Raw genomic sequence first — 17,578 nt, forward strand, 5'->3', positions numbered from 1 at the left:
TTATTGACATTAATTATTACTATAAAGAAGAATGAGAAACGATAGAAGTACTTACAGTTTTATTGACATTAATTATTACTATAAAGAAGAATGAGAAACGATAGAAGTACTTACAGTTTTATTGACATTAATTATTACTATAAAGAAGAATGAGAAACGATAGAAGTACTTACAGTTTTATCGTTAGCTCCTTCTTTTTCTTCCTGTGATAACGAGTGACTAAGCCAACAGCAATGGCAAGCAAAGCTATCAGAACAACTGCCACCACTCCGATAACAATAACTGTAGTGTTAACGAAGTCCGTATGTCTGGCCGCTGCTGCTGCTGCATAAATAAAACAAAGACGTCAGGAGTAGAAATCATAACAAACCCTAAGAGTCCCCTGGAAAATGGCTCATCGTGTACTTTAGACGTGACCCTTCATAACTGGTATAGTAAAAAGACAACAACTATACACAATGACAGACAGCTGCAGCAGTAGCAGAGATACCTAAAGAACAAAATGGTAGGGACTGCGGCTGTACTCGTTGTAGTACATGTGCTACACAACTCTTCTTCCACAGTTTACCACAGACATATTACTCTGCTTATATCAGATACTGTATGTCCAAAATATTACACATATTCCAACTAAACACTGTTTGGTAACATCAAAAGCAATACTATAAACAAAGCAACTAGCTAGACTAGTTACAAATATGATTGAAAGCTAAACAGATTCATTAATAATGGATAAATCCATTTGCATTATACAGACTACAAGGGAAATATTATGGAGTATATCCATAAAAATACACAAAAAAGCACCAATTCAAGTCATGCTTGCCAGTGACAGAATGTGCTAAAGAAATAACACTTTTTTTCTACAATATTAATTGCAATTTTATTACATTTTTCTATAGCATTAATGATAATTTCATTACTTCAGTTTTTTTCTATTGGATTAATGACAATTGTATTACTATTTTTTTCTAGGTGTTGATTTTAGTTATGTAAATTTTTTGAATGTTATTTCATTGATATATTTATTTATTTTACTGCGGTTTTGTTCTAATGAAATCTCAGTCATTATAGAACATGAAAGCAACACATTTCTTGCTAAAATAAATGTCTCCATTCCTTTATTACCTTTTTTTTGTGAATTTTGAAAAATAATAACAGAAACAGTAGAATACTGATGACTAAGCAGAACTTTAGGACTATAGGTTAACATGACTTTGCAGCTTAGTGTTCTTATATTGAAAACGTACACATGGACAACATATTAAAACACAGCAACTGCTGCTGATGTTTAAGTCGCTGACAAGTAAACAAAATGGTCATAATGACCCTGGCTTATATGTTAGGAATTGGAGTAATAAAAATCATCTAGAATGGGGAGAAGTTAAGCACATACATTCCAAGAAGATGCCTATGAGTGAAATATGAAACTATTTTTAAAGAAGAAATGGATATGTTGAAAAGAAGGTCAGTGAGTCATAAGAATGACAACTGAATTACAAACCTATGAATCTATAAAAGTTGTTGTTGTGTCTTTCGGCTTTTCCCAGTTAGGGGTCGCCATAGCGGAACTCCGGTCCGCTAATGATTGGCAGTAGATTTTTACATGCCAAGTTTCCAGCCCTGATGCACAACCTTCAAAGAAGGTACACCCATTCATGCATGTCTCCACACAGAAGACGCTCTAGCTGAGAATCGAACAGGACAACGTCTTACTGTGAGGTAACAACACTACCGCAGCACCACCACCGCAGTCTATGAATCTGTAAAAGTATGATTAATTATTTCTGCATAGTCTATTAAATAAAATCAAAAGTAACATTAAAGACTTGAAAAGGTGACAAGTGGATACCAGATGAGTTAAATAAAAGTGCCCACAAAGTATAAAGGCAAAATACAAAAGTTAAACTAATATCTTTGTGGCACAAAAGCAATAACATCATGGGGCAGTGAATGGATAAAAATACCTGAGTCTGGCTGGAATTCTTAAGCAGTTATAGCATTAAACCAATCACAGATGAAAGGTTTAACACTGACAAATACCACCAGAACAGATGAGAGATACCAAGCAAACTTTAATGTTAAGGGGAAATTGAAAGGCTTTAAGGCAAAAAAAGCTGAACTAGAACAAAATGTAATATCACACGTATGAAAACAAAACAGGAGTCCTGCAGTCTAATGAAAATGTCTATCGCTTTAATCCCAACTCCCCCAGTAAGCATTTTAGGAATAGTTTTACATTATATGGCTGCACTATGACACTGAACTGTGTTTCTTTCTTTGACCATATAATTAGTATATGCAAGTACATGTACGTGGGGAGCAGAGTCCTCTGCGTGGAAGGTATAGGGGGCTTGTTGTCATGCAAAAACACTTTCTTTTCTCAGTGCCAATAGATATTTGTGGGTGTATTGTTGAATGAATTTGACACATCCAGTTTGACATAAGAAGGTTATGTGTTGATGTCGAGCATAACTAGCTAGAAGAGTATTCTGTGCTAATAGATAAGGAGTGAACTGCAGGGGGTATGAGATGCTGGAATTTTGTTCCAAGTGCAAAACAGTGAATGGGCTTTATTCATAGTGCCAATGGTCAGCAGATGCTAATCAGGAAATGTTGGCATAATAGAAAAAAAAATAATTTATTACTCAAATACAAAAGACTGTGCTGTATTCCCTGCAAAATAGATACTTTAATAGTCCTGGTTGAGAGAAAGACAAGTTCTTTTTAAGGCTGACATAGAGCAGATATATAAACATATGGAAATGGAAATCTTTTTCAATGGAACTACTCTAAACTAACATATCTAAGGGATTGTTGTAATATATTTAATTAATTCTGAAGTGGTGTTGGTATCTGTTGTTTTACAACATGCACAGGGCCATGTACACCAATGAATTAGTAATACACATTGTTATCAAAATGCTAATTGGTTGGGGGGGGTGAGATAACACAGAGAAGCATTGGGATAATTTATGAAGCATCCTTGCTCGACTAATAGACTATGGATGTAAGGTGGCTACAGACTGAATTTGTCAAAGATGTAAATAAATGCTGTGAGTCACTGACTATCAGCTCATTATAAAGTTCATGGGAAAATGTAGTTCTACTGCCGCAGATATCTAGGCCTCAGAAATGTGTTGCTTCCTTCAGCTTGGTAAACTATTATATTAAGTTCCTACAGAACTCTCAGCCATTAAATTTATTATTACAGGATGAGTGCAAATGGATATTAAATTGATCCCTTAACATGGAAGCATACCATCAGCAAAAAGGCTAGATGCTCGAATAACAAGCACTTCACCAAAATATGTTCCTCAGAGAAAGAATATGAAATTAGTGTTTGCCTTTGCCCTGAGTTGCATTGACATTCAAGTATATTATATTAATTTTGGAGGGTGTAATGAGAAAACCTCAGGCATGGTGGTTGTAGGGATATTACCACCCCAAGAAATAGTGTTTTCTGAAGGCCATATTGATCATGGTTCTTACAACTTGCACAGTTTCAGTGAAACTAATTTTGGTTATTTACTACAGTCATAGATCTCGACCTCTTAGTTGAAGAATCAAAAACAAAGCCAAAAAAGCAATAATGGTGTGACAAAGGTCCAAAAATGGGGACTTTTTTAAGTACTGCTCTTATAAACTTAGGACATTGCTAGAATAACAGGTTTTGCATTACTATGTATTTTTAAGCATATGAAATCTGAAACTCAAATACCAGTCATTATTTGATCAAGAAGAGGAGGATGAGTGTGAGGGCAGCACCAAGGATCAAATGGTGGAAATTGAAAAATGGTAATTGTGAGGTGATGTTCAGGGAAGAGTTAAGACAGGCACTGGGTGGCAGTGAAGAGTCATCGAACAGCTGGGTTACTACAGCAGAGCTAGTAAGAGAGATGGCTAGAAAGGTGCTTGGTGTGACATCTGGAAAGAGGAAGGAGGACAAGGAGACCTGGTGGTGGAATGAAGAAGTACAGGGCAGTATACAGAGAAAGAGGTTGGCGAAGAAGAAGTGGGATTGTCAGAGAGATGAAGAAAGTATACAAGAGTATAAGGAGATGAGGTGCATGGCAAAGAGAGAGGTGGAGAAGGCTAAGGATAAGGACAAGTTGTATAAAAGGTTGTACACTAAGGTGGGAGAAAAGGACCTGTACCGATTGGCTAGACAGAGGGACCGAGCTAGGAAAGATGGGCAGCAGGTAAGGGTGATAAAGGATAATGAGGAAAACGTACTCACAAGCGAGGAGAGTGTGTTGAGCAGATGGAAAGAGTACTTTGAGGGGCTGATGAATGAAGAGAATGAGAGGGAGAGAAGGTTGGATGATGTGCGGATAGTGAATCATGAAGTGCAGTGGATTAGCAAGGAGGAAGTAAGGATAGCTATGAAGAGGATGAAGAACGGAAAGGCTGTTGGTCCAGATGACATACCTGTGGAAGCATGGAGGTGTTTAGGTGAAATGGCAGTGGAGTTTTTAACTATTTTGTTTAATGAAATCTTGGAAAGTGAGAGGATGCCTGAGGAATGGAGAAAAAGTGTTTTGGTACCGATTTTTAAGAATAAGGATGATGTGCAGAGCTGTAGTAACTACAGAGGGATTAAATTGATCAGTCACAGCATGAAGTTATGGGAAAGAGTAGTGGAAGCTAGGTTAAGAAGGGAGGTGATGATTAGTGATCAGCAGTATGGTTTCATGCCAGGAAAGAGCACTACAGATGCGATGTTTGTTTTGAGAGTGTTGAGGGAGACGTACAGAGAATGTCAGAAGGAGTTGCATTGTGTCTTTGTGGATTTAGAGAAAGCGTATGACAGGGTACCTAGAGAGGAGTTATGGTATTGTATGAGGAAGTCGGGAGTGTCAGAGAAGTATGTAAGAGTGGTACAGCATATGTACGAGGGTAGTGTGACAGTGGTAAGGTCTGCGGTGGGAGTGACAGATGCGTTTAAAGTGGAGGTGGGATTACATCAAGGTTCAGCTCTGAGCCCTTTCTTATTTGTAATGGTGATGGACAGGTTGACAGACGAGATCAGACAGCAGTTCCTGTAGACTATGATGTTTGAAGATGACATTGTGATCTGTAGTGAGAGTAGGGAACAGGTGGAGGAGACCCTGGAGAGGTGGAGATATGTTCTAGAGAGAAGAGGAATAAAGGTCAGCAGGACTAAGACAGAATATATGTGTCTGAATGAGAGGGAGGATAGAGGAAGGGTTAGGATGCAGGGAGTAGAGGTGGCGAAGGTGGGTGAGTTTAAATACTTGGGATCAACAGTTCAGAGTAACGGTGAGTGTGGAAGAGAGGTGGTGAAGAAGAGAGTACAGGCAGGATGGAGTGGGTGGAGAAGAGTGTCAGGAGTGATTTGTGAAAGATGAGTACCAGTAAGAGTGAAAGGGAAGGTCTACAAGAGGGTAGTGAGACCAGCTATGTTATATGGGTTGGAGACAGTGGTATTGACAAAAAGGCAGGAGTCAGAGCTTGACGTGGCAGAGTTGAAGATGTTAAGATTTTCACTGGGTGTGACGGGGATGGACAGGATTAGGAATAGGTATATTAGAGGGTCAGCCCAGGTTGGAAGGTTTGGAGACAAATCCAGAGAGGCAAGATTACGTTGGTTTGGACATGTGCTGAGGAGGGATGCAGAATATATTGGGAAAAAGATGCTAAGGATGAAGCTGCCAGGTAACAGGAAAAGAAGAAGGCCTAAGATAAGTTTTATGGATGTGGTGAGAGAGGACATGCAGGTGGTTGGTGTGACAGAGCAAGATGCAGAGGACAGGAAGAAATGGAACAGTTGATCTGCTGTGGCGACCCCTGATGGGAGCAGCCGAAAGAAGAAGATTTAATGACTGTAGTCTTCAATGATTTTCCAGAGAGGCATAAATTTTATGAGAAACATAGGCAAAATCAGGGACATTCTGCAAAATCAGAGGCAATTGAAAAGTATGGCTACAGTTGCATATCAACATAACTTTGGGAAGCCAAATGAAATGATTATGTTCAGTTCAGTGCTGACTCATTTGGATCCATTACCATCACTGGTTATTAGGGTGTTACAGAATGTTTCATCATGTGGAACTGGTTCATTGGAAGTTACTACACATTGCTCAAGGAGACCACTGAAGAGGCTAGCCCAGTTTTCCAATTGCCCCAAAGCATTGTTTGGTTAAATGTGTTAATCAGTCACACAGCAGACAAATGAAGGGAGAGGGACTCAAACACTGAATGACATGAAGCAGCTTGTTAATATCCCATAACCTCAGTCCTCTGTGCTAATTACCAGACCACTGTAATCTTACTGCCCAAGGTCCTGAATAATTGGGACAAATGTCCAGCTGAATGTAACTATGTCCACACAGATGGATAGGCCCTTGGGATGGGTTGATGCATGAGGGAATTTGTCTAGTACAACTACCTACATGGGTGGAAGCTGGTTATTGATTACTGGATTTTGCTAAATGTTTTAATCCATGGTAACTAGAGACCAGTTACAGTGGTGGTCCCTACTGCAGTTGTTGCTACTATTACTACTACTATTACTGCTGCTGTTACTACTTTTACTACTACTTTTAGTAATACTGTTACTAGTACTACTACTGCTACTACTTCTGTGAGGACACTTGTATATCATGGAGCATAAAGAAGCAAGGCTGCATGACAATAGTGAAGCATGGACACATTTACTGTATGGAAACCCCAAAAAGGCAATAACTGTGGATTTAACAGATGTGTCCATCATCTCACACTTATGAGTGACAGTGGACATTCATGGACTAGTTGGTTCATACTAGGCTAACTGCACTTATGGGCGTAGGCCCAGCCAACTAAGTGTGAGCCATCAGTAATTACTTCTTTTTGAGAAATTTTCTTTTCCTTCATGTTTATGTGAGCATATAACTTGTGGGGTGTTAGGGGGTATGTAGAAACTCTTCCTCTATCTGACCCCTCCCCCCCAGTGAGTTGAACTCAGTGAGCTGAGACGTCATTGAGTTGAACTTCAGGGACATATAGATGAAGCTTACTTCAGACAGGGGTGTAAACCTTGTCAGCCTCTAACAACACTTGTGTAATGTGGCACAAAGCATGTCCTGTAACATTTCCTGTACTGATTTGCCACTTTTCAGGAGGGTATCTTGTCTGTGTAGCCCTGCCTGATACATAAAAATAAACAAATACATGAATCATAGCTCTCAACTGTCCAGATTTTCGCAGAATGTTCAGATTTCTGACTCATATTTTTGGCCTGTTTTTATAGGTTCATAGGTAGGTAGGTACTAGGCTATCGGCCCAAGGGCCTACGTAAGCCTAGCCAGCAAGGTACCATAGCTTATGCCACCCAAGAAAGTTATTTTCCTGTGCCACTGTCCAGCAGAGACACAGAAGTGATCCCCGGGGTCATGGGCACCCGCAAGCAGGTGCAAGGGGGTGCACTTGCACCCCCCTGGAATTGGCTGGTCAGGAGATTAATTTACTTATAATTTTTTTTAAAACAAATTTTTAAGGGCGTTCTTCTTTAAGAACACCCTTTGCGTCCAGTCGTACAAATGGAATAGGTGCTTGCGACCTGTTTTTGTCTTCTCCATATGTGCTGCGATGTGACTGATGGTTTACGTCTTCATCTTCCACATTCGCGCGTAGAATTTGAATGCCAGAAGCCGTTTGGACTTGGGATGAGCCAAGTGTACAAGGGAGAGGTAGGTGTATCTTTAATCTTGTGTGGGGGCTTCAGCTGAAGCTGTCGGTAATTGTTTATGTGTGAAGAATAGTCCCTTTGCTTGTAATAAGCCACTGCTGCTAGATATGGTAAATCTTATTGTTGAAGGACTACAGCCGTCAGCTAGATATTCTCTGGTGTAGTTATACCGCACAAGCTCTGACCAGGATCTGCTTCTCTACCCCACTTTATCATCATAATGTCCTGTTACTACAAAGCACTGAGCTTATTATTGTAACTCTAGTGCACGTGTTGTGGGGTTTTTATTCTTGGAGGTGTGTGATACTGGCCTGCCCTAGTTACGTTTGTTCTGGCAATTTTTCTGCCATTTGGAGTGGCCTTACCTTCTGTCTTCCACAGTCTACCTTTTAAATGTTTATATAATTAGCTGCCTGGATTTCCTTAAGCCCCATTCAAGCGACTTAGACATTGTTGGAGTATTCCTATATATCTGTTGGTACTATATACTTAAATATGTTAACATTGCTTGTTTTGGTTTGCTTTTCAGTTCTAATTCCTCTGTTACAGATTAGACATGCCAGTTTTTAAGTTTCTGTCGAAGATTTAGAACTCGTTATTATGGACGTAATTACCAAGCTTTTTTCGTAATGGGACGGCGATGCTATTTTTATCCTTTTCTTCAGTTCGGGTCTGTACTTGGACTCTAATTTTATTGCATATTTTAACCTACATTCTGTAAAATAGGACCTTTTGGGCATTTGTTCATTGAGTTGTACACATATATAGTTTATTGGTTAGAATTTTGTAACCTGTTACTATATATATATATATATATATATATATTATTCACTTCTATATTAACATTTTGCAAATTTGGCTTTTAATTGTTGAACTGTTACTTAACTGGTTACTTTTCCAACAGTTACACTTCATAGCAATTTTATTTTGACCAGTTCCAGCTTTTTTGCAAGTTTTAATTCATATTTTATTTAGATTTTCTTATTACACATCCCATTGTTTTTAGTTTGATTTCACCCATGTCATGGTTAATACAATTCAATTAATAGTCAAGTTTTAGAAAGTGATCTATTCGTACAGATTATATCAAGTTTTAATATTTCTTGCACTTGATTTGTACTGGGTTTTATTTTGTCCCACTGTATGTTGTTACATTGTGGGGGTTCATTTATCACAGAGACTAATTACTTTCCTTCTTTTACTGCTGAAGTTTCTGAGGCCCATTAGAAAAACTTGGCAGAGCCTGGGTATTTCAAAGAGACACAGAGCAGACAGCATGCACAGCAAGAGTCAGGTGCATCAGATCTCTGATACTCGACCTATACTACTATACCTTTGCTCTCCTAATGGGGCAGAACCACATGTGGCCCATATGGCACCGTGGTGCATATGGTACTCATTGCACCCCCTTTAACCATCAGGGATAGATATGTGGGACCTTCTTTCTTGCAGATTTTCGCTGGTTGCTGTAATGTAATGGCAGATCTGGTTGCAAAGAGACAATTATCTTGTCTTACCTGTTGCATGATGAAGACGAGACTTTTATCATTAAGACCTGGTTAGATGGGAATGTTGGCCCCATCCTGGCTCCCTTAATATCTCCCAGTTTCCTAGCTGTACAGTATCTGAGGCTTGATTGCTTTGGCAGTGGAGTTATTTTCCATCAGTTGGCCACTGAGTTGAAGCACATCAAGGTCGACACTTGCAACACTTTAGTTTTTCATTTGGACAGCATCAACCTGTAGTCGCATCATCATCTATCATCCATCCACTAGTGTTGGGGCATTCCTTTAGAAGTTTACTGACTTCCTCATCTCATCTGAGTTGATATACCCCGATGGCTCATCTTTGGGGACATCAGTTCATGGATCAATGACAGGTCAGTGACTTTTGTCAAAGAATTCCTCCACATTATGAAAAGATTCAGGTTCACTTAGGTTGTTTCCACTGCTACCCATTCCATTCATTTGATCATACTCTAGTTTTCCAGTTGGACATTAGAGTGATTGGGTTGATTATTCATGAAATCAATGACTGAGACTACCATGAGCCACCTGATATTAGCTATGTTCAATCCAAGGACATCAGATCAATTATTTATGAAATTTTTATTTCCAATTTTGCAGGACCATCTCCATTATTATAGTACCACCAGTCTCGATTGACTTGTTCAGAATTATAATCATGCCCTGCTATATGATCCTCTATGTGTATTCACCTAAAGGCATCAGAAATAAAACAATGCAACTACCATATTTGACCATGTAATAAATTGTCAAGGAAAAAATTGAGATATAATGCAGATTAACCAAACATTATCCATTTGTGAGTCTGCAGAATGAAATGGATAGCTTATAATGAGCTAATGTTTCTCATAACAGGATTTGTTTACAATGTTTACCCAATCCCTGCTTAATCACATAGTGTACATTGACATTATAGAGATCTGGATCTGGAAGTGCTAGGGAAGGGGGGGGGGGGTCCTTATCCAGGTTTGCACAATGTATAAATTAGTACATTTAAAGATAGAGATGTGTGGATGTGTAGAGCGGTTTACCAGTCTACAATAAAATGTTGTTGTGTTTGAGTTGAAGTCAAGTTAATTAAATACAGTAAATGTTTATGCTTTTTGTCCCATGCCTGCCAACATAAACCTCTACTAATGAGACTCAGGCCATTTCTCACCATGAGCCATCCAAAGGAATCCTTTCCAGATAGCCATGAGGCAAGTTTGTGTTTGTATTTGGATTGAATGTGAGCAATTTCTATGTATGTAAACCCCAACCATGCCCATGATGAAGACACAAGCACCTGCATCACATTAGGGACCAGCAATACTCTGCCCTCTGTACAGTTGCACTTCCTTACCTGTTCAGACAAGTGCTACTATCACAGTAGACACATCACACGGTTGTCTCACAATTGCTTCCTATTTTCCATGCTACTGAGCCTTTGCACTTAGCTCTAGAGCAGCAGAAAATCAAAACAAACCACCGCAGTCTCCCCCCAGGGATGGGTGAGCAGTAGCCGCTCATTTCTCATCCTCATCTCCCTGGCTGTTCCAGCGTTCCAGCCACCATTCAAATGAGGGTTGTCTGTCTCTCATTCAGGGCGTTTTCCCTCTTCACCATGGTGCTGGGTTGACAAGTTGAGTAAAGACAACTTGACGAGTTACTTTGAATCCATATGGAAGCATGCTAAACTACTGCAGTTAACAATGGTTGTTTGTATTAAACAAAAGGCAGAGGACAGAGATGGAGGAGGAGACATTTTTACGTAATGCTGCTTATATGCATTACGTCAGAGAGGAGTGCCTGGCTCATTGCAAAATAAGTGAACATGTGGCAGGCCATTATTTCATGTATCATTTAACAAAATATTTTTGTAAAACTCTTGAGATACATTCTGTGGGGAAAGAGAATGCTAGCCAGAACATCTGTGAATGTTTTCTCATTTTTTTTTTGTCCAAGATGGCTGATTCTGGAATGGAACATTCTGTCATCACATCAGCTGGTATTACATAACTGGCTAAGGATGTGTAACATAATAATGGTATTTCTAGGAAGGCTGAAGATGTCCTAGCAGAAGCAAAAACTAGCATTAACAGAACAAACCTCTGTACTTAATTTCCATTTTTAGATGGCATGGCATTAATTTGAAGTAAAATAACTGGAAAAATAACATGGCAGGTGTTTACTCTCAAAATAATATGGAAATCAGTTGAAATAGTTGTGTGACCTCCAAGGCTATTAGCAACAATATTGGTACTTACAATATCCCGTGTATGCTTGTGTGTTTTTAAGTGTTTAAGAGGTGTACAGTGTGTGTGTGTGTGTGTGTGTGTATGTGTATATGTATATATATATATATATATATATATATATATATATATATATATATATATATATATTAGACAGGAAACAACTACAGGATCTGAAATTAAAGCATGCTATAAAAACCTGCTTCCTGTAACAACAGAAAGTGATAGAAGATGGGTTGTATGCATGTTTTATGCTTCATTTATAACATTTGTGTAGTCAAACTTGCACATCCACCCCAACCCTGGCCCTACCATCTCCAACCCCAATCCTCATAATCAGACTAGAAACCACAACTTCTCCCATATTACAGCCAATAGAAAGCCAAGTGACTTCCTTCTACTAAGCCTAAATATTAGGAGTATATCCAACAAAGTCCATGAACTCCATGCCACCATTGACTTATACTCCCCAGATATTGTCATCCTGACAGAAACCTGGCTAAAACCTCACATTACCAGTGAGGAAATACTCCCTACAGGTTACGGCATACTAAGAGTAGACCGGCTAAATAAAAAAGGAGGTGGTGTAGCTATAATATTTAAACAGCATCTAACCATCCAGATCTTAAAATCATCAGCTCCACAAATAGGCAATGAAGAAATAATATATACCAACCTCAAAATTAACCAAAACAAAACCATCAACATAATTGGATGCTACTTCCCACCTGGCCAAAACATCCCTCCACTAGAAAACCTCCTCAGCTGGTCTACCCACTATCTCCCCCAAGAAACTATCATCTTAGGTGATTTCAATATTGACTGGCAATCCTGTTCTGGCAACAATCCAACCCATCATATACACCTTCATGGCTTCACCCAACTAGTCCAGTCACCGACAAGGATAAATAAAAACTCCAGCAAGCACACTACCCTGGATTGGATACTAGTCAGTAAGAACCCCCAGTCATATATAACAGGCTGCTTATCAGATAGCCTCAGTGATCACTCCCCAACATTCCTACTCAAAAAATACCTGTACCAAGCTAAACCTGTCATCTATCGTCAAATACGTAAAAATTTAAACTTTAACCCACTCACATTCATCTCATCCCTCAAAGAATGTAACTGGCATGCTCTAAAGTACCTCAGTCTAGATGACGAGTTGAATTTTTAATACTACCTTCCTGAACATCCTTAATTACCATGCCCCCATAAGATTTTCCAGAATCAAAGCACAACCCTCCCCATGGCTACAGAAAACCACTAAGTCAGAAATGAAAAACAGGGATAAAGCCTGGGAGCACTGGTGCAAAACCAAAACCCCCGCAGCTAGACAAACATTCCTAGAACTACGCAATAGAGTCAAAAAGCTAATAAAATGGGACAAATTCCAATACTACCAGTCTGCCCTAGACTCCTCACAACACAGCCTCAAACAATTCTGGTACTCCATAAACTCCATCCTCCACTCAGGTAAAGTCAGTACCCCTCCTCCTAACATCCCTCACTCCTCAGAAAATATTGCTACCTCATTCAACACACACTTCACCCAAACCATACTATCACTAGCTAAACAACACAACCCCCCTCCCCTCCAACCCACACCTTCAACTAGTAATCTCCCCACTGCCTTCTCTTTTTCTCCTGTACCTACCTCCAACATAAAAAAACTCTTAACTAAACTTAAACCCACCAAATTAGCAGCAGACAACCTCCCAAGTGAATACCTACAAATCGCAGCTGATGCTCTGGCCTACCCAGTATCCATCTTGATTAACCGATCTCTGTCAGAAAGTTACGTTCCCACATTGTGGAAAGTCTCACATATAATTCCCCTCCACAAAGGTGGACCCTCTGCAGAACTAACCAATTACCACCCCATAGCTATTCTCTCTCCACTCTCCAAAATACTAGAGAGATGCATACACTCTCAGGTCTCACACTACCTCCTTAATAACAACCTCCTTTCCAGTACTCAGCATGGTTTCCGACCAAACCATAGCACCACCACTGCCTTACTCTCCTTTACTAACACTATCCTTCAGCATAAAACAATGGCTATCTCTCCTCTGCTACTTTCCTAGACCTATCTAAAGCATTTGACATGGTCCCACACAAACAACTTATCTCTGTCCTCAATAACCTATCCTTCTCGCAATCAGTCACCAACTGGTTTCAGAGTTACCTGTCTGACCGCCAACAATCCGTTGTATGGCAGAATGACATATCTCCCCAACTACATGTCTCCATAGGGGTTCCCCAAGGATCCATCCTTGGACCCCTACTTTTCCCTGTTTACACCAATAATCTAGCCTCTGCCACCAAACATGGCACACTCATCCAATACGCAGATGACTCAACCATCATCTGCTCAGCCCAGTCCCTACCCAAACTGCAAAAGTCATACAGGAAGCCTTTTCCTCTGTTGAAACATGGTTATCCGATGCCCAATTAATACTCAACCCAAACAAAACTAAACTACTCATCTTCCAACCCACCAAACATACTCAAAACAACTCTCACTTTAACATCACAGCAAAAGACAACACCACTATATACCCAACTGAACACACCAAATTGCTAGGAGTGGAAATAGACAATAAACTAAAATTTGACATTCACATATCCATGACCATAAAAAAAGTCCACAAAAAACTAGGAGCATTATACAGAAATAAACAATTTCTCACCAAAGCAGCAAAGATTTCAATAGCAAATTCCCACCTTATCTCCACCCTACTTTATGCCTCTCCAGTATATACCAACCTAAGGCAATGTGATCTAAACAAGCTAGAGACCTGCTACAACAAAATCGCCAAATTCGCCACAGGGGCATCCTACCGTAGTCACCACTGTCTCTCACTTGCTGAACTTGGCTGGCTTGAACTCCCTCACCTCCTTCAGTGGTATCAACTCTCACTCGCCCACAAACTAGTAAACCATCCACTAAATGTCCCATCCCTCCAGAATCTACTCCAACCCTATCGCACCACCAGACCACTAAGATCCAGCAACAAAAATCACTTGCAGATCACTAAAGCCAATAACTCTGCTGGTGAAACACTATTCTCTTGCGCCATAGCCAAATTATGGAACTCACTCCCACCCACAATTACCTCCGTACCATCATGCACCAACTTCAAAACTTTATTAAAAGCACCTAAAAACATGCTTGCTATGCCCTTGCAACTCCCACTCTAATATCATCCACCCCATCCAACTACTACCTTTCTTTCACCTCCACTAACTACCTTGATGATAGCAAGCTCAGATGCTCATAAACCTAGTACTTATTATACAGCAGGAACTTCTCATTGTTACATTTGTTAATGCCTGTTATGTACTTCACAGATAAAGATTCTAGTTGTCTACTGATGTACTATGTTCTTCATCTGTAAATATGTTGTAAGTAATTTCTATGTTAAATTGTTAATCGCTATGTAATCCAATGTAGCTACTGTCTGTTTATTTTACTGTGGAGCTTTTCTCCCCGGGCCTCCGCTGAAAATGGACCCACATCCAGTCGGACACTCCCGGTCAACAAATTTAAATAAATAAAATAAATAAATAAATAAATAAAAATAAATAAATATACAGATACAAAATGCATATCAAATAGCTTTAAAAAATGACAATGCAGTTGCTAGTGAATACATTTTTGTACTGTTAAAACTATATAATATAATCATTAAAGATATTTCTATTAGTATAATTATTTTATTACACAATAATTATTATGAAGGCAAGTGCAACTTCTTCCAAAGAGATTGCAAAAGTACATTCATTTTAAAAAATTAGCTGTTTATCATTTAAGGTATACTTTATTACAAAAAAGTAGCTTATGATTATAAGATGTGATTTATGTTAATAAAGAATTACCATAAGCAATTCAAAGATTATTGTATCACATTTTTTAAAACATCGCAGAGATATATAATTTAATTTTACCAATTACTATTATTCTAGACTGCATAATGTTAGTTTCACAATTACCAAAGTATGTTGCACAAATATCCAAAACCAACAACTGATGAATGCATTTAAGAACTTAAAAATCACTGAAAATATTCCAAGTCAACACGATTCTTAATTGATTAGTTTTGATTTCTTTTTTCTTCTAAACTACTTAGAGAGAGAAGTGACAGAAGGATCTGATTTGTGTTAACTAGCTAATGATCTGACGTGCAGGCTGTATATAAGCAACAAGAAAAAAAAATCAAAAGGTGGAGGCAAGAAGGTTAGTGTGCCACTGCATTTAAAAGAAGAAAGGCCGAAAATGGGTCAGAAAAAGACACTGTATGCCTAGTTAAACTGAAGTCTGGAGAATGTTAATGCAATTCCAATAATCTAGTCTAAATTCTAACTACTCCTTGAATTTTTGAAGCAACCCCTCAATATATAGCCCAAACTGAGACCTAATCAGAGACAAAGGGGCTAACAGTGGAACCAGGGATTCAGTAGTATAAAAGCCTAAAACTGACATGCCTCCCAGGCCATGTTGTTGTATCACTTTTTATTCTTTTATATGCTTTGTATACATTTATTTTTGCTTTCATGTATCCAAAACCACAAAAGAGAGAGAGAGTCTTTAAACAATAATATATATTTAATCTCACGGTCTGATCATAATATTTCCCAGCTAAGAAAACCTAGATTTCCAGAGCTGAAAACATTTGTATTTAATATTAAAAAAAAAATTTAGTAAACAGTATTTTTTGGAACTCTGTGCCATCATTTTCTTTGTAAGGCAATGAAATCAATACATGGTTGGCTGTGGTTTACTGCAGATGCTCATGTTTTGGACAATCAGATATAGAATACATTTTGGCTGTTTCTATGTAAATATAACAGCAACAGACTACCGCACCACTGATTAACTGGAGGAAATCAGGAACAAACAGTTCTGCAATAGTAAACAGCTCCTTAGGTTATTGTTTAAGGGAATAACTTTTATGGGATAAGGAATGACCACCTGAAGATGAAGCCAAAGGATCAGCACGTGTCTATGCCACTTACAAAAACTGGTGTGTTTTCAGCACTGCTTTCATTCACTTAAAAAAAAAATCTCAGTTGAAAAATCTCACACACACACACACACAATAATCACGTACCTCAACTAGGTAACGCAATACGCAAATCTGTTTCATGCAGCAATGACTCTAATAACATAAAAATACTCCTTCCCATTAAAAAGAAAAAAATATATTTAGAAAAGATAATAGCACTTGCTCACTAAAGCAATTATATAAGTCAGCACTAAAAATTAAAAGCACTACACCCTCACTCCCCACTGGCCCTGGTTTTCAATTATTAAGGAATTCCCAATATTATTCTAGCAATGTCCAAAGGTCAGTTGTCAATCTCCTCTCCGGTCCAGCTGGTGAATCTGGGAATCTTGAGGCAATGTTACAACTGCCTCATGTACACAGACAACCCTCTCCTCCTCCCAACAAATTCCAACACATGTGAGAGATGCAACCATATAGCCAAACTGGAGGCTAAGCTCTCTCAACTCAGTACTGGCATAACCAGTCAGGAGGAGAAGGAAACCATACTCACTACAATTCCAGTCTCACATAGACCTACCACGACAGCAAACCAAACACATAATCACACAAAAACATACTCGGAGGCTCTAAATAAAGATCTGCCAAGCAGCAGAGACCTCCAAAGCAGACACCCAAGCAGCCGCTACCCCAAAACAAAACACGTGCAACACATATCTCACAAAGCCAGTGTGCCAAACAGTCACAGCCCTTAAGACTAAACAACACACCTGATACACTTGTAATAGGTGACTCTATCGTCAGGCACACTGACGTCCGCTCACCAGGCTGAACAAGGAGAGGGTCACGGTGAGCAGCCTGTCGGGTGCTAGGATCCGCCACATAACACAAGCACTCAGGTCACTCCAAGGCAAGTACAAATATGACTCAGTCATTGTCCATGCTGGTGTGAATGACCTGAGACGCACCTCCCTGGACTACATGAAAAGAGACATAAAGGAGCTCTCTGAGCATGTAGCCCAGGCCGGTATGACCTTGACCTTGAGTAGCATCTTACCCTCACCAAGAATGATGCCACAATATGAAGACAAGATGATCAATTTCAACAATTGGCTTAAG

At 39.2% G+C, this 17,578-nt stretch overlaps 1 protein-coding gene across 2 annotated transcripts in view; it reads right to left on the minus strand.

The window, feature by feature from the left end:
- Window positions 1-17,578, minus strand: part of NECTIN4 (nectin cell adhesion molecule 4) — a 535,597-nt gene that overhangs the window by 54,631 nt on the left and 463,388 nt on the right. For both annotated transcript variants that reach the window (XM_044059485.1, XM_044059484.1), the window contains exon 6: window positions 174-324. In XM_044059485.1, coding sequence (XP_043915420.1) covers window positions 174-324 — 151 coding nt within the window. The remainder of the gene's footprint in view (window positions 1-173; window positions 325-17,578) is intronic.

This window comes from Protopterus annectens, chromosome 17.part0 (genome assembly GCF_019279795.1).
Source record: "Protopterus annectens isolate FY-2018-M chromosome 17.part0, PAN1.0, whole genome shotgun sequence".
NCBI lineage: Eukaryota > Metazoa > Chordata > Ceratodontiformes > Protopteridae > Protopterus > Protopterus annectens.